Raw genomic sequence first — 24,019 nt, 5'->3', positions numbered from 1 at the left:
CGTCCACTGCAGAGCTTCTCCACTCCACGAAATAGTCCTCCGTGTGACTACTCGTGTGTGATGGGGTTGCCTACAGTGATTTATTCCCTGAACTGTGCACTCTGCTTCTAAATATGAGTCAACAAAAAAAAAACTTTGGTGACAGTGGATGACCAGGGAAGCTTGAAATTTTCATTACATCCGGATTTACTTGGAACTCTCACAATTGTGATAAATAGCATGTAAAGATACAGTATATATACATCAAAATCAACGGCATAAGGAAAAGGTTTACTTAAAAAATATAGCAAAGCTGAGGCAACACATGATAGGGACTACTGACAGGAAACATACACAAAAAGAATGCACATGTGTATTGTCTTGTTTTGCGGAATGGGGTGACAAAAAGAAACCCAGCAATAGTAGTAAAGGGCGCAAGATCATGGTGAAGTGGTCGAAAGAAACAATCAGCCGTAATGAAAATACGATTGGGTAAAACTATAACAAAAAATTGACACAATGGCTATGAAGTTGTCTCGGCTAGGCGGACTGAGCGTGGAAGCAAAAACTCAGCAAACATAGGGAAGTGCGATGACGGATAAACACCATCTATATTGTCATTTATGACCTCACAAAGTGCAGGAACCAGTGGGCGTCTTCTAAATAGGATCCAGTCAATATGCAAGTCCTGTGTCTGTCGATCCCAGCAGAGGCAAAGAGCTCTAAATATTAATTTAAGAAATTCTAGGGCACCTTGTTTCTCCCCTGCAACAGAACATTTATTTGGTATACGATTGCTAAAACAGATACTAGGATAAGCAACTAAAAAAGAACGGTGGGTATAACTAAAAAGATAACTAGTTATAGTGGACGGATCTCAATATTCGCCCATGGAGCATATTAGTACAAAGTCATCATGATACATAAAATAAATAACTCAAAACTGTAACCTATGGCACTTGTTTCAAGAAGCCGATTAGGTAAAAGCCAAAAGACTAAAATTTGATTTATCCCGACATGAACTGAATAAACGATCAAGTAACACTGTCAATTCATTCTTTTCCTCAATTCCAAGTTTTATTTTGGCATAATAAATGCAAAATTTTCATTGCAATTTTACAATGGAAACTGGAAAAGAAGACAACAGAAACTAGAAAAAAAGACTTAAATGAAGTATCAGGGGCACCTTTAAATCCATGATACGTGTGTATTAGTGAAACATTTTTTCACACTCGAGCATTTGGCCAAGCATCTCTCATATCACCAACAACACCATGTTCTCTGTAACAACATAACCAAGAACTGCGTCAACTGAAGTACTGAAGGAAATTGCTCAGTTATTTCACTGAAACACAGAGATACATATTAAATATATATATATATATATATATATATATATATATATATATATATATATATATATATATATATATATATATATATAGCAAATAATATTCAGATGTGGTTTAGGTTTTAGGGTTTAGGTCACATAAAAGTGTTATTAGTAAGTTTATACTTAAAGTTCCTATCAAATGGTTAGATTCCCATAAACATCTAATGGAAGATACTTAGAGAAAGTAATGGCCCAAGAGGTGTATTTGAGACCCTGACAATATGTTTCATTGGGTTAATTTCTCTATGGATCCAACAAAGCAGTTCAAAAAGGTTATTTAAAATCCCAAATGGAGCAACAGCACCTACTCAATCTGCAGTCAGTATTGATCAATGCACAAATGAAAAATGTGGAGGGTGAGAAACCCATTCTCCAGGAAGACTGAAGTATTTTCAGACAGTAAGTAGTCATCCATCCATTCAATTACCACCTTTCTTCTCTTGAGCAAGAAGGTAAAGAATATCAAATGTGTTAATTAAACAATTCAATGATGTAGTATGATAGTATCAACCATTGATTTTTCCTAATTCCATACTAGTTGAGTGCCCATGCGTTGCTATGACCAAAACATATGTTATATCCCCTGACATATAACCACACTGGCGAAACATATGTAAAATCTCATGACATGCAACCAATATTGAAACTGGACCAGTATCAAGCAGTCTGACAATTTTGTTAGAGATTTTGGGCCACTATTGGGCCTTGCCCACAACGGACTGTATTGCAGATTTAGTTGTTAGAATATGTACCGCAGAGTGCAGAACACTTGTAAACAATGCATTCATATCAATGCTCATGTTTGCGCCTTTAGTTCAAAAATACATATTCAGTTCAATATGATCTCAGCGCTCTTAGAGCAGCCACAACATACAGACATTGCCACCGATGTATGATAGTATCAACCATTGATTCTTCCTAATTCCATGTCATTGAAACATTTGCGTATCTTACAAGCCTTCCGACCGATATGTTTCCAAATAGCTAAGGGTACCACAGAAGCTAAAAAGCAAGTTTTATAGGACGTCGATTAGACCTGCTATGTTGTATGGTGCATACTGTTGGCCTACGAAAAGACGACATGTTCAACAGATAAGTGTTGCGGAAATGCGTATGTTGCGTTGGATTTGCAGTCATACAAGAAGGAATCGAGTTCGGAACGATGATATACGTGATAGATTAGGGGTAGCACCAATTGAAGAAAAGCTTGTCCAACACCGGTTGAGATGGTTTGGACATATCCAACGGAGACCTCCAGAGGCACCAGTGCGTAGTAGAATCCTAAGCCAGGATAGTAACGTGAAGAGAGGCAGAGGAAGACCGAAGTTGATTTGGGTAGAGGCAATAAAAGAAGACTTGAAATGATAGAATATACCCAAAGACTTAGCCTTAGATAGGAGTACTTGGAAGACAGCTATTCACGTGCCTGAACCTTGATTGCTTCTGCTGGGTTTCAACTCTAGTCTACCCAACTTGTTTGGGACTTAAAGGCTTTGTTGTTATTGTTATTGTCGTTGTATTAAATGCAAGACTTTTCAAATTATGTAAGTTCTGGTATTTAAACTGGACTAATTCCTGAAGTTTGAATGCTTACAATATCAAGTACCTAGGAACTGCAGAGTCATAGAAGGTTGTGGGTGTGCATTGGTGGTTGCATTGCAGGGATGGGCCGTGTTCACAAACTGTTGGGAATTGATGCAAGGGGAAAAAGTTTTTTTTTTACAAAATTAAACAAATGTACCTCCTATTTGTAGTTTATGGTTATATGTGGGACATGTTAATTTCAACAAAAATTCAAATCATCCACCAAGTTATTACCTGGATCTGCCAAGCAAAAACCGCCCAGTCATAGATTCCTTCTGTGTATTGAAGCCTCCACAATAGATAACAGGCAAATTGGGTGGCAGCGATGGTATATGTTGCCATGTAAAGCACTTCTTCGTCGAGCATGAGGGCTAACTTCATCAAGATTTGTGTTTACGATCTGGAAACTGAATCCAGGTGGTTCTAGTCTTTTGAGTTGAAACGTGTGTACACCATGTTAAGGCAACAATCTTCACCTACAACCAAGATACTAAGAAAACAATAGAACAATAAAGAGCAAGAAAAGCATCGCATTACAGGATATTGCCCATGTTGCAATGCAGGGTGCATTTGCTCCACATGAAATGCTTCCTGGAACTGATGGTGATTCCGACAACCAAAAAGTGCCACCTTCAGTAAGCTCCACCTTCAATAAATGCATGGAAGTTCATATCATCAGTATACATTATTGTTTCTTTCAACATTTCGGATTATAAAAGAAGGATGGATATGTTTTGAAGTGCAATGAGATGATTACTGAAGAGTGTACAGAAATGATTAGCCAGAAATGTCGAACCTTCTCCTTTTCATAGAATATTGTGCAGTATTCATCAGTGTTGTCCTGTGAGCCTTTTCTCGAGATTCCAAACTGTTCATAACCTAGATGAGAGCAAAAGCATGTTCATTCAACTTGTTGATACATGTCGATCAACTAATAAAACCCATTCTCTTTTAAAGTGTCCAACATCGTATGCTTATAAACTTGTATTTGATGGGATAAGTCTCATGTGTGGGCTGGTCTTTGTGGGGCTGTGCTGGTCACATGGTCCTTGTGGCTGCATGGTCTGGGTTTAGAACAGCATCTTAGACTAGAGGACAGCATCTTAGACTAGAGGGCAGTATCTTAGAGGACAGCATCTTAGCATCTAGGTCAACATCTTAGACTAGCATCTTAGCATATGCTTGGCTAGCTAGCAGCCTATAAATATGTACCCCCAACCCCTTAGGTTGACATGACATTTAAAAATAAACTAGAAAATTGCCCCAACTCCTAGTGTCATCCTTTCTCGATGAAAGTAAAAATTCTGTTACTACCAAGAGTAAGAATTCAGTGATTAACAAGTGGTATCAGAACCGTACTATCCTGTAGCCTGAGCATCTCCTGCCCATCTCCTTTCCCAGCTGCACAACAGCCCCAGCTAGGAGCAGCAGCAGCTCCAGCCGCTCCTGCTCACTCCTCTCCCTCTGTGCAGACAAGCAGCAGCTCATCTGAAGCAGCCCTCTCCCCACGTAGCAGTCCCCCGGTAGCGCGTCATGTCCGTAGGGCAGTCTCAACATTCGGTCGCCTCGAGCACGCGGCGTCGGCAGGAGGCCGAACTTGCCGCGGCAGAGGAACATGAGCGAGCGGCGACAGAGACTGCTGTGGCGGCGGCAAGGGCGTCGAGGCTGGCAGCGGCGGAGCTGGCAGCAGCCAGAGCGGAGGCGAAAGCAGCGGCGGCAGCGGATGCAGCGCATGCGGCGGCAGCAGAGGTCGAGGCCCTGCAATGGAGACGGGGATCCTGTTCTTCTATCAGGTGATGGTAACTATCATTGTGGCGGAGAATGACACATCGATCTGGCTTCAGATCAAAAGATCGAACCCTATAATCTTAGCACCACAGCTCCTCTGGTTATCAACCAAGTCACGGACCAGGTTGACCTCGCTAAGAAGGCTAATCCCTGCCTGCGCAACGAAGAACACAAGCAAGAACAAGAAAGAACGCAACCAAATTGTAGATGAATGATTATCTCACGAAGTTGGGGTCCCACAAACCGATGAACAGCGAAACTGTTCTTGACAGAATATTCTAAGCAAAACCCGAACCCTAATGGAGGGGCGGCAGCTATTTATGAAGACTTTAGGGTCGTGCAAGACCCCTAGACGCGCCCCCTAATGGGCCCAAACTCGATACATGGTCCAACGGACCAAAAGATGGTATCGCAGCACCCTGGCAGATTCTGGACGCTGACTTGTTTCAACGATTCCTATTGATTCCGAACAGCTTTTGACGTGAAACCACTTGGATTGGCTTTCTTATCAAATTAGCGTTCCATCCATATGTGGATCATCGAAAACGGAGTCCGGATGTGTCCTGGGTGATCAATTTAAGACAGACTGGTCCTGAAGGCCAAGGCAGACTCGAATTCTTATTGGATTGGGCCTCCGCCTTGTGTTGGACGTCCTTGCTAGTCATCATCACCTCCACCACTTTCTCTAAGTCCTTCATGACCCTCTCCAATGTTCCTAAGCAAGATAACATCATTAGGTAGTAGTCTATTCTCAAAAGTATGAAAAGTATCGTTTAAGAACGAGCTCACCTCTAAATTAAGTTGTCACTTTCGAGCCCGGGTCATTGGACCTTGCATGACGGTTGGAGGATCAGTGGGTACCTCTGAAGAAGTGATGTCCTCATCATCCTCCCCCTCTTGAATTGGAGTTGTCCTCGACTCAAGCTCATCTTCTGCTCCCAAATATGGTTTCAAATCTGCAATGTTAAAGGTGGGACTAACCCCGAACTCGAGTGGCAATTCAAGTTTGTAGGCATTATCATTTATTTTCTCAATGATCTTATAAGGACCAGCTGCTATTGGCATTAATTTAGACTTACGCAGCTCAGGAAATCTATCTTTTCTTAAATGTAACCAAACCAAATCACCCGGTTCAAGTTTAATCTCTTTTCTACCTTTACTACCAGCAATTCTATACTTTTCATTCATTCTTTCAATATTTGCTTTAGTTGTTTCGTGCAACTTACGAATAAAATCAGCACGCTCTCTAGCATCACTATGTATTCTCTCAGTGGTAGGTAAAGGCAAAAGATCAATAGGAGCACGAGGGTTAAAACCATACACTACCTGAAAAGGACTTACCTTGGTGGTGGAATGTTCTGCCCTGTTATATGCAAAATCCACATGCAGCAAACACTCTTCCTACATCTTCAAATTGCGCTTCAAAATGGCTCTCAACATGGTGAACAATGTTTGATTCACAACCTTAGTTTGCCCATCGGTTTGGGGATGACATGTTGTAGAAAACAGTAGCTTGGTCCCCAATTTATTCCATAACGTGCGTCAAAAATGACTCAAGAATTTTGCATCACGATCTGAAACAATAGTAGAAGGCATACCATGCAAGCGAATGATTTCTTGAAAGAAAAGGTCAGCAATATGAACAGCATCGTCGCTCTTATTACAAGGAATAAAATGTGCCATCTTAGAAAAACGATCAACCACCACAAAAATACTATCCCGCCCCCTCTTAGTCCTTGGCAAACCCAACACAAAATCCATAGATATATTAGCCCAAGGAGTAGAAGGAACAGGAAGAGGCATATACAAACTATGTGGGTTCAACCGTGACTTAGCTTTTTGACATGTGGCACACCGAGCCACGTACTGCTCTACATCTCGCCTCATCCTTGGCCAAAAGAAGTGTGTGGACAGCACCTCCTCCGTCTTCTTGGCACCAAAATGTCCCATTAATCCGCCCCCATGTGCCTCCTACAACAACAAAAGACGAACAAAACCAACTGGAATGCATAGGCGGTTAGCTCTAAACAAAAACCCATCGCTGATCATAAACTTATTCTATGTGCGTCCCTCTCTATAATTAAGCAACACATCCTTAAAATTAGGATCAAGCACATATTGTTCTTTAATGGATTGAAGACCAAAAATCCGGCAATCAAGTTGGGACGGCAATGTATATCTTCTAGACAAAGCATCAGCAATCACATTATCCTTCCCTTTCTTGTGTTTGATAATATAAGGAAAAGATTCAATAAATTCAACCCATTTAGCATGCCTACGATTCAGATTATTTTGAGAGCGAAGATACTTAAGCGATTCATGATCAGAATGAATAACAAATTCTTTAGGCCACAAATAATGACGCCACGTCTCTAAAGAAAGAACAAGTGCATACAATTCTTTATCATATGTGGAATAATTAAGAATGGGACCAAGCAATTTTTCACTAGAGTAAGCAACTGGTTTACCATCTTGCATCAAAACACCACCAATGCCAACTCCACTAGCATCACATTCTAGCTCAAAAGTCTTACCAAAATTTGGAAGTTGCAGCAATGGTATATGTGTAAGCTTGTCCTTCAAAGTGTCAAAGGACTCCTCTTGTGCCTCTCCCCAATGAAACACCACTCCTTTCTTCGTCAACTCATACAATGGGGCAGCAATGGTGCTAAAATCTTTGACGAAGCGGCGGTAGAATCCTGCAAGACCAAGAAAACTCCTCACCTGTGTGATGGTTTGGAGAACCGGCCATCTCTTTATGACTTCAATTTTCATCTCGTCCACCTTAATTCCCTGTAGAGTTACAACATAGCCAAGAAAAGAAACTCGATCCGTGCAAAAGATGCACTTCTCAAGGTTACCAAATAGACGTGCATCACTTAAAGCATTAAAAACAGCACGTAAGTGATCCATATGTTCATCAAAAGACTTGCTGTAAATCAATATATCATTAAAGTAAACTACCACAAAATGTCCAATAAAAGCTCTTAAAACCTCATTCATTAAACGCATGAAAGTGCTAGGTGCATTTGTCAAACCAAAAGGCATTACTAACTACTCATACAACCCGAATTTGGTTTTAAACACAGTTTTCCATTCATCTCCAAGTTTCATTCTAATTTGGTGGTAGCCACTTTGTAAGTCAATCTTAGTAAAAATTATAGAACTATACAACTCATCTAGCATGTCGTCTAGCCTAGGAATAGGATGACAATACCGAATAGTAATATTATTGATGGCTCTACAATCAACACACATACGCTAAGTTCCATCTTTCTTAGGAACCAAAAGTACAGGAATGGTACAAGGACTAAGGCTTTCACGTACATACCCGCGGTCCAATAGGTCTTGGACTTGCCGCTAAATTTTCTTAGTCTCCTCGGGATTGGTTTGATAGGCAGTACGGTTGGGCAAGGTTGCTCCCAGAATCAAATCAATTTGATGCTCTATCCCTCTCATAGGTGGCAGCCCCGGGGGTATCTCAGCTAGAAAAATGTCCTCATACTCCTGCAAAAGGTTAGTGATAGCAGGAGGTACCGAGCTAACAATATCATCAAGCGAAAACATAGCACGTTTGCATACCAAAGCATAGCAAATATCATCATCAGAAATTTCAGCAAAGTCATATTTTGTTGCAAGCATAACACCACCCTTCAATTTAATCCCCTTAGCCTTAGAAATAGATGTAGACTTATCCTTTTTAGGTGGGAAAATAGAATTAGCAACTTGCTAATTTTCAGATTGAACATCATTCAAACTAGCAGCGCGTTCTCTATCAGCTTGTACAATTTGAGCAGGGGTCAAAGGTACCAAAGTAATTTTCTTTCCTTTATGCACAAAAGTGTATTTATTACTTCTACCATGGTGTGTAGCATCATTATCATGTTCCCAAGGACGACCCAATAAGAGTGAATAAGCTTGCATAGGTACATCACAATCAACAGAATCAGCATAAGAACCAATGGAAAATAAAACTCTGCAAGTTTGTGTTACCTTTGCTTTACCAGAATTATTTAGCCACTGAATATGGTATGGACGTGGGTGTGGGCGTGTGGTCAAGCCAAGCTTCTTGACCAAATAAGAACTCACCAAATTGTTGTAGCTACCTCCATCAATAATGACACGTGCTCAACGGTCGCTGATGACGAAGAAAATCTGGAACAAGTTATGGCGTTGTAGCTTCTCAGGTTGCTGGACTTGTGAGCTGAGACCCGCTATACAATGATGCTCCTATAGGACGTCGTGGCCTCGTCACCAAGGACATCAACATCGTCCTCATCTGCATCTTGGTCTTCTTCATCCTCAATGTCAGAGGTGCTGATGTAACCATCTTCTGTAGCAATATATGCCCGCTGACTTGGGCAGTCCTTCTGCACATGGCCAATGCCATGGCAGCGGTGGCACTAAATACCCAAAGTGCGTCCCATCGATGCAACGGATGAGGAACTCTTGGTAGGCACCTGCAAAGAATTTTTACCTGAATCTGAAGGTCGTGCGGGAGGTGCCTTAGGTGTAGTGGAAACTCCAGAGGTTGCTAGTCGCTTGCTCGCTGGTGGAGGCGCCCAAAAAGTGGTTGGCTTGGTTGGCCCCGAAGATGGTGCCGAGCGTGGCATGTATGTGCTAGTGCTGACCTTGCTCTTGCCCTGCTGTTTACGCCCCTGCAATTCCTTTTCTGCAAGCATAGCAAATTGAAACAACTGGTTGACAGTGTTAAATTCTTTATAATCAACAATTTCCTGAATCTCACGCCTCAAACCCGAATAAAAATGACAAATAGCATCTTTGTTTCCCTCCACAACACTACAGCGCATCAATCCCTTTTGGAGCTCACCATAGTAATCCTATACAGATTTATCTCCTTGTTCTAAACACATCAATTTCTTATGCAAGTCTCTATGATAAGGAGGAACAAAACAATCACGTATAGCTACCTTAAGTTCTTCCCATGTACCAGGTAAAGCATTCTGTGCAGCTAGCCCATTCCACCAAATAATGGCAAAATCCTTAAACTCACTAGTAGCTTGTTTAACTCTATGCTGCTCAGGTACAAGGTGGGCACTAAACTTTTGTTCTACCGTCATCTCCCAATCAAGATATCCCTCAGCATCATAATGACCCAAAAAAGATGGTATTGTGAACTTAATTTTAGCATAAGGATCATCGGGCACACGGTGATTATTACCTTGACGGTGGTGGTGGACAACACCCATACCTGTCGTGTTGCGGCGAAGACGTTCTCGTAATCTCTCTTATCAAAAAGCTGCTCGACCTATGTTCCCATTGGCATCATACACCGTGTCTTGACCATCGGTGTTGCTGCCGGAGACGTCGTTGTTGCCCACCACAAAGGTTTCCAACTCAGTAACCTTGTCGGTTAGCGTGGAAATTCGCTTGTCCAATCTCTTCATGCTATTGCCAATGTTGAGTTCAATGAGTGCGTCAGTGATGGCCTTCCTGATGGCCTCATTCACCCTTTTTTGGGCATCCTCTACAATAGCTTGTAGTTGCTCTTGACTGACACACTCGTTGAAACCCTTAGGATTGTTATCTCCAGTCTGTTCATCTCCTGCCATTGAAAACACAAAAACAGGAACAAACATGTGAAAGTTATCCCTACCAAATGACTATGTGGTTGCAGTGGTATCACTTTTCACAGCAAGTGGAAGCGTCTTACCAAGCTCTTACAAAGTTCTTACCAACACAAGCAGTGGGCAGTACAACCGGCGGCTGGTTCGTGATACCTGTGAGGCAGTGGTACCGAGATTGCAAGGCCCTTTGTCTATACTGATCTGAAGAGTTTGTGGAGCTTGGAAGGCACACAAAGAGTAATATGTAAATCTAGCACATAAGTCAGTAACAGAAAGTAATGCTGAATTATAGTTCAAAGTACTTGTTCTCGTTGCTGGTCTAAAATGTTTCAAGTACCAGGCGTGTGACAAATGTATGGTGGATAGCAAGATGACAGGTGGATAGCAAGGTGACAAAAGTATGGTGGATAGCAAGGTGACAGATGTATGAAAAACAAGTATGGTGGATAGAAACAGTAACACAAACAAGGAACCAGACAGCACACGTAAACACAGCTCACTTTGGTCTTCTCTATGTGCTCCTCTAGATATTGTTCCTCTTTTGCCCCTCTCTTTTTTTCTATTTTTTGGGTTGTCGTTATTTTTTTAGAAAATTTCAACTTTTTTATTTTATTTTTTTTTTTTTGATATTTTTCCTTGACTTAGGAGCACAAAAGAAGTAACCACAGAAAATATGAGCTCAAACAAGTGTAAGATGTGTCCTGTGGAATTTTCAGAAAACTTGCTCAAAATCGACACAAACCTTGTGACCACGAAATAAGGATCTTGTGACCACTTTTTGACCAATTTAAAAATCTCCGACCTCAACAAAGCGGGGATGGATGGATCCAAAAATTTTTTCTGATCGATTTTGATATATGGAACGTTGAAATCAGAGTTCGTATGCGAAAACTAGACCAATTTTAAGAATTGGCTCCGAATTAGAGGACAAAACGGGAACAATGTGCGCAAAATTAGTCACAACAGCAAAGATTTGATGGAAACGATGGGGGAAAACACATGAACTAGACTCTAACACAACCTAACCAGCAACAAGACCTTGACCAGGACACAAACTCAACTCGACGAACTCTGAAACTAAAATATGCAAAGGCTATGGCACGGAAGGTTCTATGACAGGGAAAACGAGTATGGCACTGGAATATGGGACGAAATCGAAACACTCAAAACTAGGGAATAAAAGTGAACCTGACGGTATACCTTAGCTCTGATTATGACTTAATGGAGACGGGGATCCCGTTCTCCCGTTAGGTGATGGTAACTATCGTTGTGGCGAAGAATGATACACTGATCCAGCTTCAGATCGAAAGATCGAACTCTGCAATCTTAGCACCACAACTCCTCTAGTTATCAACCAAGTCACGGACTAGGTTGACCTTGCCAAGAAGGCTAATCCCTGCCTATGCAATGAAGAAGACAAGCAAGAACAAGAAAGAACGCAACCAAATTGTAGATGAATGATTATCTCACGAAGTTGGGGACCCACAAACCGATGAACGGCAAAACTGTTCTTGACAGAATAATCTAAGCAAAACCCGAACCCTAATAGACGGGTGGCGGCTGTTTATGAAGACTCTAGGGTCATGCAAGACCCCTAGACACGCCCCTAATGGGCCCAAACTCGATACATGGTCCAACGGACCAAAAGACGATGTTGCAGCACCCTGGCAGATTCTGGATGCTGACTTGTTTCGACGATTCCTGTTGATTCCGAATAGCTTTTGACGTGAAACTACTTGGATTGGATTCCTTATCAAATTAGCTTTCTATCCATATGTGGATCATCGAAAACAGAGTCTAGATACGTCCTGGGTGACCAGTTTAAAGCAGACTGGTCCTGGAGGCCGAGGCAGACTCGAATTCTTGTTGGACTAGGCCTCCGGCTTGTGTTGGACGTCCTTGCTAGTCATCATCACCTCCACCACTTCCTCTAAGTCCTTCATGACCCTCTCCAATGTTCCTAAGCAAGATAACATCATTAGGTAGTAGTCTATTCTCAAAAGTATAAAAAGTATCGCTTAAGAACGAGCACACCTCTAAATTGAGTTGTCGCTTTCGAGCCCGGGTCATTGGACCTTGCATGATAGTGGGAGGATTAGCGGGTACCTCTGAAGAAGTGATGTCCTCATCACCCTGTGCGGCAGCATCAGCAGCTCCATTTCTGCTGACAACAGCGCCGACGCAGACCTCGAGTTGCTGGGGAGGGAGGCAGGACAAACGCGGGCGGCGCAGTGTGTAGCCGCGCACGCCCACGAGCGCGGCGGCAGCCCCGATAGGCGCGGACACGCCAGTGGCGCTCATAGAGGAGGCACGCACGACGACAGCGCTCCTGGTGGAGGCGCGCACTGCGGCGGCACTCCTAGAGGAGGCACGCATGGTGGTGGCGCTCCTAGAGGAGGCGCGCAGGGCGACCGCGCTCCTGAAAGAAGCGCGCATGGCGGTAGCGCTCCTGGAGGAGGTGCGAACGGCGACGGTGGCGGATGGGTCGATGGAGACCATGGTCTTCACAGACTACATGGCTCTCTCTCCCTGGATCGGTACCGTGGTTACCACGGGCTCCAGGCTGTCGTCAGGGAGGTCGGCCCCGGCGGTGGGTGGCCTACCCTCACCAAGACCAACTACGTCGAGAGGGCCACGGTGATGAGGGTAAAGCTCTAGGTGCGACACATATGGGAGGTAGTCCAGTACGGCGACGTCGACTACAACCTAGATCGACAGGCGCTGGATACCCTCATCGCTGCAGTCCTACCCAAGATGTAGTTCTCGCTTACCAACAAGCGGACTGCCAAGGAGGCTTGGGACGCCATCGCTGCGGCACGCATCGACAGCGACCATGCTCGCAAGTCCACACTGCAGGCACTTCACAAGGAGTGGGAGAACCTGGCCTTCAAGCTAGGTGAGGACGTTGATGACTCCGGCGTGGAGATCAAGGGCGTCGGCTCCGTCATTTTCACCGCCATGTCTGGTGAGCACAGGCTGCTCATCGGAGTCTACTACATCCCCGCGTTGAGGAACTCCATCATCAGCTTAGGACAGCTGGATGAGAATGGTTCATGCGTGGTGGTTGAGGATGGAGTCATGAGGATTTGGGATCACCGTCGTTGCCTTCTTGCCAAGGTATCTAGAAGCGCAAATTGACTCTACATCCTTAATGTGCAGGTGGCACAACCCCTCTGTCTCGCTGCTCGTTGGGATGATGAGGCGTGGCAGTGGCACGAGCGCTTCGGGCTCCTTCACTTCAAGGCCCTGAAGTGGCTCAGTGCCACGGAGATGGCGCAAGGCCTGCCGTGCCTCGACCATGTGGAGCAACTCTGTGACGTCTGCGTGTTGACGAAGCAGAGGCGACTCCCCTTTCCCTAGCGGGTGAGCTTTCGAGCCAAGGAGAGGCTCGAGCTTGTGCATAGGGACTTGTGTGGCCCGGTGACATCGACCACACCAGGAGGACAACGCTACTTCCTGCTGCTCGTTGACGACCTCTCCTGCTACATGTGGGTGATGGTCCTCGGCAGTAAGGGAGAGGCTGCGGACGCCATTAGGCGCTCGTAGGCTGCTACAGAGGTGGAGTGCGGCCGCAAGCTTCGCGTGCTGCGCACCAACAACGACGGTGAATTCACGACGGTTGAATTCGCATCGTACTACGCTGATGAGAGCATTTAGCACCACTACTCTGCGCTGTACAGCCCGCAGCAGAACAGCGTCGTCGAGCGGCGCAACCAAACGGTTGTGGGGATGGCTCGGGCCCTTCTCAAGCAGAGGGGGATGCCGGCTGTCTTCTGGGGAGAGGCGGTGGTGGCGGCCGTCTACATCCTCAACCGCTCACCTACCAAGGCGCTCGACGGCAGGACGCCATACGAGGCTTGGCATGGGCACAAGCCGACAGTCTCCCACTTGCGGGTGTTCGGCTGCCTCGCGTTTGCCAAGGAGCTTGGTCACATCAGCAAGCTCGACGATAGGAGCACTCCGGGAGTGTTCATCGGCTACGCGGAGGGCTCAAAGGCCTACCGCATCCTCGACCCGAAGACACAGCGTGTGCGCATGGTGCGCGACGTTGTGTTCGACGAAGGGTGAGGATGGGCATGGGACAAGGCGGTGGACGACGGCTCGGCTCCGACGTACGACGACTTCACTATCGAGTACGTCCACTTTGAGGGAGCTAAGGGAGTAGGCAGCTCTTCTTCGGCGAGCGCGTCTACCCCAGTCCCCGAGCCTCCACCGACCCCACCGCCTGCTACTCCGACAGCACCACGCTCTCCAGCCAAGACCTTGGCTGCGATGAGTCCTTCACCGGCTCCACCATAGCCGGCACTGCCACGCACTCCAGCACCAACAGGCACCTCTCCGGGCATGTCTACTCCAACACCAACTCGTGTCGAGCACACACCAGTTGAGCTCGCTACTCCGCTCTCTCACGGCGAGGAGCGCATCGATGCGTACCACGACGGCGAGCCGTTGCGGTACCATACTCTGGTCGCCGGGACTGGTGCCTCACGACCTGGAGGCACAGTTGCACCTTGTGTGTGATGACGGCAAGCCTCGGTCGTTTGTAGAGGCCAAGAGACACGCGGCATGGCGCGCCGCAATGCAGTTGGAGATGGATGCGGTCGAGAAGAACCGCACCTAGGAGCTTGCTGACCTTCCTCGTGGTCACCGTGTAATCACCCTTAAGTGGGTGTACAAGTTGAAGAGGGATGAAGTCGACGCCATCGTCAAGCACAAGGCTCGCTTGGTGGCATGAGGTTTTGTGCAGCAGGAGGGGGTCAACTTTGATGACGCCTTTGCTCCCGTGGCATAGATGGAGTCCGTGCGACACCTCCTTGCGCTAGCTGCTCAAGAGGGCTAGCATGTTCATCACATGGACGTCAAGTCGGCGTTCCTTAACAGCGACTTGAAGGAGGAGGTCTACGTGCACCAGTCGCTGGGATTTGCGATCCCCGGCAAGGAGGGCAAGGTGCTCTGCCTGCGCAAGGCCCTCTATGGCTTGCGGCAGGCACCGAGGGTGTGGAATGCCAAGTTGGATTCCACGCTAAAGGGGATGGGCTTCGAGCAAAGCCCGCACGAGACGCCATCTACTGACGGGGCAGTGGAGGAAATGCTCTGCTGGTGGGTGTCTACGTCAACGACTTGGTGATCACCGGCACCAAGGATGCAGAGGTGGCGGCATTCAAGGAAGAGATGAAGGCCACCTTCCAGACGAGTGACCTAGGGCCTCTCTCCTTCTACCTAGGAATCGAGGTGCACTAGGATGACTTCAGGATCACGCTTCGACAGACCGCCTACACCAAGCGCATCGTTGAGCTAGCTAGGCTCACTGACTGCAACCCAGCTCTCACTTCGATGGAGGAGAGGCTGAAGCTGAGCCGCGACAGCACGACAGAGGAGGTGGATGCTACGCAGTACCGGCGTCTTGTGGGGAGCCTTCACTACCTCGCCCACACATGGCCGAACTTGGCATTCTCCGTCTACTACGTTAGTCGGTTCATGCAGTGACCGACGATGGAGCACCAGCAGGCTATGAAGAGGATCATCCGCTACGTTGCGGGGACTCTCGATCATGGCCTCTACTACCCTAGGTGCCCTAGGGCGGCACACTTCATTGGGTACAGCGACAACGACCACACCGGCGACATCGACACCAGCAAGAGCACGAGCGGGATCCTCTTCTTTCTCGGCAAGTGCCTCGTTAACTGGTAATCGGTCAAGCAGCAGGTGGTGGCCCTATCTAGCTGTGAGGTCGAGTACATAGTGGCCTCCATCGCTTTGACTCAGGCGCTCTGGCTCGCTCAACTGCCCGGTGATCTCCTCGGCAGAGACACTAGAGCGATGGAGCTCAGGGTGGACAGCAAGTCCGCTCTGGCCCTGGCAAAGAACCCCGTGTTCCATGAACGCAGCAAGCACATTCAGGTGAGGTACCACTTCATCCGAGGTTGTTTGGAGAAAGGGAGCATCAAAGCGAGCTACATCAACACCAAGGACTAGCTTGCAGACCTACTCACCAAGCCCCTTGGGAGGATCAAATTCCTTGAGCTCTGCTCTAGGACCAGGATGGTTCAACTTTCCCACAGGACGATGCACAAGACTTAGGGGGAGAATGATGGGATAAGTCTCATGTGTGGGCTAGTCTTTGTGGGGCTGTGCTGGTCACATGGTACTTTGTGGCTGCATGGTCTGTGTTTAGGACAGCATCTTAGACTAGAGGACAGCATCTTAGACTAGAGGACAACATCTTAGAGGACAACATCTTAGCATCTAGGACAGCATCTTAGACTAGCATCTTAGCATATGCTTGGCTGGCTAGCAGCCTATAAATATGTACCCCCAACCCCTTAGGTTGGCATGACATTTGGAAATAAACCAAAAATTGCTCTAACTCCTAGTGTCATCATTTCTCGATGAGAGTAAGAATTCTGCTACTACCAAGAGTAAGAATTCAGCGACTAACAGTATTTGTCTAATAGGTATGAGCTATAGAGTGTAAACTAGTACTTGTTTCTGGACTAGACAGAAATACATAACGCTTCTATATGTGGTAGAAGATGGTGGGGTAGGGTAACAGTATTTATAGAGGTTTGGATAACAAGGATGCTGACTATCCATGCAGTACTCCCTATTAGACATAGAGCTGTACCTGAACTTGAGCTGCCCCCCCACCCCCTGTGCCTCAAAAGGGTGTGAGGTGATTTCCCATACTCGACATGGTATAATGGATCTAGGTCCCCTTCTAGCTCCTTCCACTGCCCTAGTTTCTCTCGCATGCCACTGACTCCATAGTCATGTGGCCACCCATGACGTCCTATGCGCGCAATCTCATTCCACAGCCATGTGGGCACCCATGATTTGAATCATTGTTTTAGCTAGGCGGCTGGCGTAGCCTAACCTATGCATGCAACAATTTATTTCTAACTGCTGCAACAAACAGGGTATCTTTCTAGTTATGCATAAATTGCATCACTATCATCAAGGTGAGGGTAAAGCTTACCACTAACACCCTTCCCTAGACCCCGCACAGAGTGGGAGCTCTCTGCACTGCGTACGCCCTTTTTATCATCAAACAGTAGCCAAGTCAGCAGGCAAGATGAGTAGAAAACAGTGTGGAGTGAATGAATTACCCGGCAAGCACTGTTGTAGGTAGTCTAGTTGCCATCTTAAGCCTGCATACCAAACCCACTATTTTTATTAGCCTACAAACGAAAATAATAAAAACCTTGTCAAGGACCTGGGCACCTAGGGTTGGAAGCCCTTGGCTTCTCAGTTCATAGCTTGAACCAGGTAATGGAGGTGCCAGGGTTTTTGCCTGACTACCACAGCAGGGGATGAGATTAAGAATAGTAGAGAGAGGGGAGATTAGGGAATAACTTCTTTCTTGATTGCCTTGAACGAGTACAGGGGTACATATAGGAGATGTGCTCCATTGCTACTTGTGCCAGCCCTTTAACTGCTAACTAGCTGGCTATTTAATTCCTTAATCTCTTCAACTTCTACTTAATTACCTTAGAGACTGCAGCCCCTCCAGCCGCCTAAGCCTCCTTGGGTTCCTCCAGGCCATGCGCCCCCTTGGGGACTACCCTAGCTGCACCTCGTGTCCGAGGCCAGCGGCTGTACTGTTGGCCCCACATGACATCTCTCCCCCCTCGATGAGCAGCTCATCCTCGAGCTAGAAGCTTGGGTAACCCTCGATGAAGCTATCAATGTCTTCCCAGGTATCGGAGGCTGAAGGCTCGCCTTGCCAATGTATCAGTACTTGGCGGATGCCGTGGGCCAGCCTGGTGCATGAGGCGTGTTCTAGAACTAGCTGTGTGGCGCCATGATGTATAGGAGGCAGAGCCGGGGGGATGGCCGAGGGAGTGCCCATGAACTTCTTTAGGAGCCCGACGTGGAAGACATCATGTAGCCGAGCGCGGGGAGGGAGCTCGAGGCGGTAGGCGACGGTGTTGATGATGGTAGAGATGCGGTACGACCCATAGTACTAGGGTCACAGCTTCCCTTTGGTGACGCCGTGGAGGGAGGCCGGGGCGTGATGGCGGAGACGAAGCCAGACCCAATCACCCATGTTGTAATGAACTTTGCGATGATGCTAGTCATAGAACCGCTTGTAGATGGCCTGAGCTTGCTCTAGCCGGGCCTGGGCATCAGCCAACATTTCATCACATTCAGCCATGGTCTTGGCCACCGCAGCCACTGAAAAGCTGAAATGGTGTGGTCTTGAGCGCGGACTGAAAAGCGGTGTTGTAGATGTATTCCGCCCATGGCAACCAGCGCAACCACTGACGGGGGCGATCGCTAGTCAGGCAGCGCAAATACATGACGATCACCTTGTTGGCTGCTTCTGTCTGGCCATCAGACTGCGGGTGGAAGGCCATCATCATGTGCAGCTTGACTTCGGCGAGGCACAGCAGCTCTTTCTAGAAGATGGAGGTGAACACGGGGTCCCTATCTGAGACAATGGACTGCGAGATACCATGCAGGCACACGATGTCAGAGAAGAAAGCCTGCGCCATGGACTCCGTGGAGTAAGGATGGGCCAGCGGAATAAAGTGGCAGTATTTGCTAAAGCGATCAACAATGGTGAGGATGACGGATTCGCCTCCCACGTGTGGCAAAGCTTCGATGAAATCCATCCCGATGTCGGCCCAAACTGTTGTTGGCACCAGCAGGGGAAGGAGAAGGCCTACTGGGTGCAGGTGCTCGGACTTGTAGCATTGACAGGTGGCGCATGCGTGCACATAGTCCTAGACCATAGCACGCAGGTTCGGCGAGTGGAAGTCGTGGCGGAGGCGCTGGAGTGTGCGTTGGACTCCTTCGTGGTCGTCATCGTGAATGGCAGCGAGGAGTTCTTGGAGAAGGGGGGCACTAGGCGGGATGTAGAGGCACCCCTGGAATGCGACTAGCCCGTCGACGAGGGACTAGGGAACCACGCACTGGGAGGAATTGATCTCCTCCTTGATGGCGACCAGCGCGGGGTCCTAAAGATTAGCTTGTCGCAGGCGCTCGATGAAGTCAAAGCACGGTCCCGAGAGCGCCAAGATCGCTGCCTCCTCCGTGTCACGACGGGACAGGGCGTCGACCACCGTATTGGTGCTACCCGCCTTGTATTCCATGAAAAAGTCGAAGCCCAACAGCTTGCCCACCCAATGGTGTTGGGGAATGGTGGCTAGCCACTGATCCAAAAGAAATTTAAGGCTGAAATGGTCAGTACGTACCAGGAAGCGGCGTCCCCAAAGGTACGGCCTCCAGTGGCAAATGGCCAGCACCAATCCAATCAGCTCCCGCTCATATGCCGCCAAGGATTGATGTCGAGGGGCAGCAGGGCGGCTGAAGAAGGCGATGGGGTGCTGATCTTGAAGGAGAATGGCCCCAAAAGCCATGTGTTGAAGCGTTGCACTCCACGATGAATGGCTGCTCGAAGTCGGGCAGGGCCAGTACTGGTGCTGTAGTGATGGCTGTCTTGAGGGCGATGAAGGCTGCCGCTACTGCCTCATTCCAGGTGAACCCCTCCTTCAGTAGGGCCATCAGGGGTGCTGCTATGGCGACAAAATCCTTAGCAAACTTGCAGTAGTACCCCGCAAGCCTAAGGAAATCGCGGACCCCGCGTGCCGATCGAGGCTGCGGCCAATCAGCGACGACCTGGACTTTATCAGGATCCATGGCCACCACCTGTGCTGAAATGATGTGCCCCAGATACGCGATGGAGTCAACACCGAAGGCACACTTGGATCTTTTGATGAACAGCCGGTGTTGATGCAGCACAGTGAGGATAGCGCGCACATGGCGAAGGTGTTCAGCCAGGGAGGCGCTGTAGATGAGTATGTTGTCGAAGAAGACGAGGACGAAGCGGCGCAGGAAGGGGTGGAGAACGTCGTTCATCAATGCTTGGAATATTGCTGGGGCGTTGCATAGCCCGAACGGCATGACGAGAAACTCATAGAGCCCATCATGGGTTTGGAACGCCGTCTTCTCCACATCGGTTGGGTTCATGCGAACTTGATGATAGCTGGAGCGGAGGTCTAGCTTGGTGAAGAACCGGGCGCCATTCAACTCATCCAAGAGCTCATCGACCACTGGAATGGGGTAGGCATCCTTGACTGTAATAGCGTTGAGGGCCCGGTAGTCGACGTAGAAACGCCACGTCCCATCGGCCTTCTTGACCAGCAAGCCCAGGGAGGAGAATGCCGATGTGCTACGCTAGATAAGCCCCTGCTCCAGCATGGTGGTGCATTGGCGCTCCAGCTCATCTTTGTGTGAAGCGGGGTAGCGGTACGGTCGGACCGCCACCGGCGAGGACCCCGGGATAAGGTTGATGCAGTGATCCCGGGATCGAGGCGGAGGCATACCGGTCGGCTCGGTGAAGACCCCGGCGAACTCATCCAGCAGGGCCAGTAAGAGATTAGCCCCGCTACATGCTCGGAGAGAAGGGACGGTGCCCCCAGCGATGCCCGTCCAGCATACCCGGTGATCTCAGTGCCAGAAGGACATGGTGAGTGCACCGAAATCCCAGAGAATCGGGCCAAGGGAGGCCAGCCACTCAGTGCCGAGGACGTTGTCATAACCAGCCAGCGGTAGTGCGAAGAAGTTAGTGGAGAACGGTTCACCGGCGATGGAGAAGGGAACTGCATGGTAGACGCCGGGGCACGGCACCCGTTCCCCATTTGCCACCGTGACCTTCATGTTGCCGCAGGGTTGAAGCCTGAGGGAGGTGCATGCCGCTGCTTCCTCGGACACAAAGTTGTGGGTGGAGCCCGAATCCAGCAGGGCCAGTAAGGGCACCCTACCCAGCTGGATGCGAACCTGCATGGTCTCGCTGGAGCGGACGCCTGCCATGGCCAGCAATGAGATGATCGGGCTATCAACCGCCGCGTCGGTCTGCTCAGGGTCATCGTCGTCGTCAGCCTTGGCCAGATCAAGGAGGAAGATGTGCTTGCAGACGTGGTTGTGACCCCTGCCAAATTTCTCGTTGCAGTTGAAACAGAGGCCCAATCGGCGCCGCTCCTCCATCTCTGATTGGGACAGCCTCTTCACTTGGCGGCCTTCGATGGTGAGGGAAGGGGCTACTACACTGGGTGGGGGTGCTGGCAGGGCCAGCTGTGGTGGTGGCCCTGTCAAAAGGCCACGCGTGCCCTGCCTTGGCGCGGGCGGAGCTGGAACAGCAGCGGTGTAGTACTGCTCGCGCAGCTCCAGCTTGCGCGCGAGGCTCATGGCGATGATGAGGGACTGCGGATTGTGGACTTCCACGTCGAGGCTGAGCGGCGGCTGCAGTCCTGCCGTAAACGCTTGTACTCATTGTGCCTCCGTGAGCGTGCCGACGCGAGGAAGCAACGCCTCAAAGCGGGTCTGGTACTCTGCTACCGAGCTCGTCCGCTTGCACGCCATCAGCTCACCAAGGGGATTGGAGTGGATCGGCGGCCCAAAGCGAAGGTTGAGGAGCTCGGAGAAGCGGCGCCAAGACGGCGTACCCTCGTCCTGCTGCACTTGGATGAACCACATCTGAGCGCCATCTTCCAGGTTGTATGACGCCATCCAAACTTGCTCCTCAGTTGCAATCCGTTGTTAATGGAAATACGACTCACATCGGTTAAGGAAGGCCAGCGGATCAGATTTCCCGTCGAACTTGGGAAAGTCTAGCTTCTGGAACCGAGGTGGGCGGTCCCCGTGGTGGTCACCATGGCCTGAGCCGCGCGATCCGGAGCCGGAGAACGCCTAGGGTTGCGCCTGCTGAAGAATGTCGACCTGCTGTTGAAGGTCGCTGATGGAGGCGTTCATGGTGGTGGTGAGGGCCTGGATCATTTTGGCCAGGTCAGCGGTGGACGGCTCAGCCATTAGCAAGGATGTGGAGGCTGCTGAGGCGGTGGGTGAAACATGGGTTAACGGCGAGGTGGCTGTTGGTTTGGAGTGTGGGGCGGAGGTGGAAGAAGATCGCCGGCTAGCTGATACCAAGTTGTCAAGGACCTGGGCGCCTAGGGTTGGAGGCCCTTGGCTTCTCAGTTCATAGCTTGAACCAGGTAATAGAGGTGCCAGGGTTTTTTGGCTGACTACCACAACAGGGAATGAGATTAAGAATAGTAGAGAGAGGGGAGATTAAGGAATAACTTCTTTCTTGATTGCCTTCAACGAGTACAGGGGTACATATAGGAGCTGTGCTCCATTGCTACTTGTGCCAGCCCCAAGAGAGTTTAAAAAATGGTTCTCTATATCCTTAGAGAGTCCTATCCAATATTCAGGCTCCAACACACATCTCCTAGCCAGCATATTCTCCAAACCTGGCTCCCTATATTCTAATTTTTTGCCACGTAGGCAAACTACCAGCTGTAATGGGATTTACTGAAACTGTACAGTCATTTCCATTGATAAACAAAACAAAAGAAAACATCGTTCTCAAACTAACAGACGACAATCAATAGAAATGAGACCAGAATCAGTGAACAGGGATTCACTACACTGCAGATGAGACAGGCATTGCTCAATCTAACAGACTAGTATTGCTCAATAGTCAATCCAAGAGACTGCAGATGCATTCACTAAGCTGCAATGATTTTGACACAAAACAATAGACTAGTATTGCTCCTCAGCAATTGCCAAATAAGGATGTTCAGGAACAGGCTGGAAGGGCAGCGGCATTCAACGATGGTGAGGTCCACAGGAGCAGGGAGCAGGACTTCGGAGCGTGCGGGCAAGCTGGCCCTGCAGTGGATTGGGAGCAAACCTTGCTCTCAACAAGTGGAGAGAGAGACCACTGGATTTGGGATATTCAAATTTTTAGACCTTCTTTGGGGAACTGTTTGAGGCTGTTTTTAGCTCCAAAATCCTAAATCTAAGGATTCAGATCCATTTAGGATGTCCATTGGACTTTGCAGGCTAGAGCTGAAACCAGCCGGGAATTAGCAACCATGCAGAAGTGGAACACAAATTCAAGAACTACAATCCCATTCATAGGAATTAACAACTCCAGAACTTAATCGAGTGAACAACTCCTAGAGACAATAGAATTGACCAATTCAGGTAGAACACCTCTTTGCCAATAAGGGAAAAAAGAACGGAAATATAAAACCTATCTCAGACTAGCAAGCATCAAGTTCAGTTCCATCCCTAGTCTGCCGCGACAGCGCTACTTTACATCTAACAAGACACAAAATCAGTAGCTACTTGCGAATCAATTGAGTACAACAGATGCGAAAGCCCAGGCTCCCATGATTTGTATCACCACCACCTACCTTGCTGGGTGCAAAGGATGGTGGGAGAGTAGCTGGTGATGACGCTGACGCAGATGTCCCGGCGCTTCTCCCAGCTGTTGGGACTCCCGCTCGGCTGCTCGCCTTCATGCAGGTTTAGCGTCATCACTGTGATCGACAGGCTAGTCATCTCCTCTTCACTCCCTCCGTCCCACCGCTTTTCCTGAGCTCCGCTGTGAGGCGCAGGTTGGTGACGACTGGCGCCAGTGGTTACCGGAGGCACCCGTCCGAGAGCCGCCTCAAGACACCGCAGCTCAGCCGCCGCTGACCGCTGCTGCGGGGACGTGGTCCGCCCGCCGCCAATAACCGCCGTGGAGGCGAGAAACACCGCCGGAGATCCGATCCACGCTGACCAGATTGAGATCCGCTGCACGCCCACCGGATTTGGTTGCCACCGAGAGGGGGCAGGCAGGCTGCGGGCTCGAGCTCTGCGCTGGGATGATTGGGCCTTTTCTTTCCTCTATCAT

At 48.5% G+C, this 24,019-nt stretch overlaps 1 protein-coding gene and 1 pseudogene across 1 annotated transcript; both read right to left on the bottom strand.

Annotated features, from left to right (window-relative positions):
- Window positions 1-418: 418 nt before the first annotated feature.
- On the bottom strand, window positions 419-24,019 carry LOC136493048 (uncharacterized). Its single transcript, XM_066489079.1, is given in 8 exon segments — window positions 419-744; window positions 1,166-1,260; window positions 3,191-3,302; window positions 3,305-3,401; window positions 3,501-3,602; window positions 3,753-3,835; window positions 17,439-17,480; window positions 23,535-24,019. Coding segments are annotated over 8 exon segments (921 nt in total). The 5' UTR covers window positions 23,683-24,019; the 3' UTR covers window positions 419-502.
- On the bottom strand, window positions 20,785-22,469 carry LOC136493797 (uncharacterized; annotated as a pseudogene).

The sequence above is a fragment of the Miscanthus floridulus genome, chromosome 11 (assembly GCF_019320115.1).
Source record: "Miscanthus floridulus cultivar M001 chromosome 11, ASM1932011v1, whole genome shotgun sequence".
NCBI lineage: Eukaryota > Viridiplantae > Streptophyta > Magnoliopsida > Poales > Poaceae > Miscanthus > Miscanthus floridulus.
This window is presented reverse-complemented; position numbering and strand designations above follow the sequence as displayed.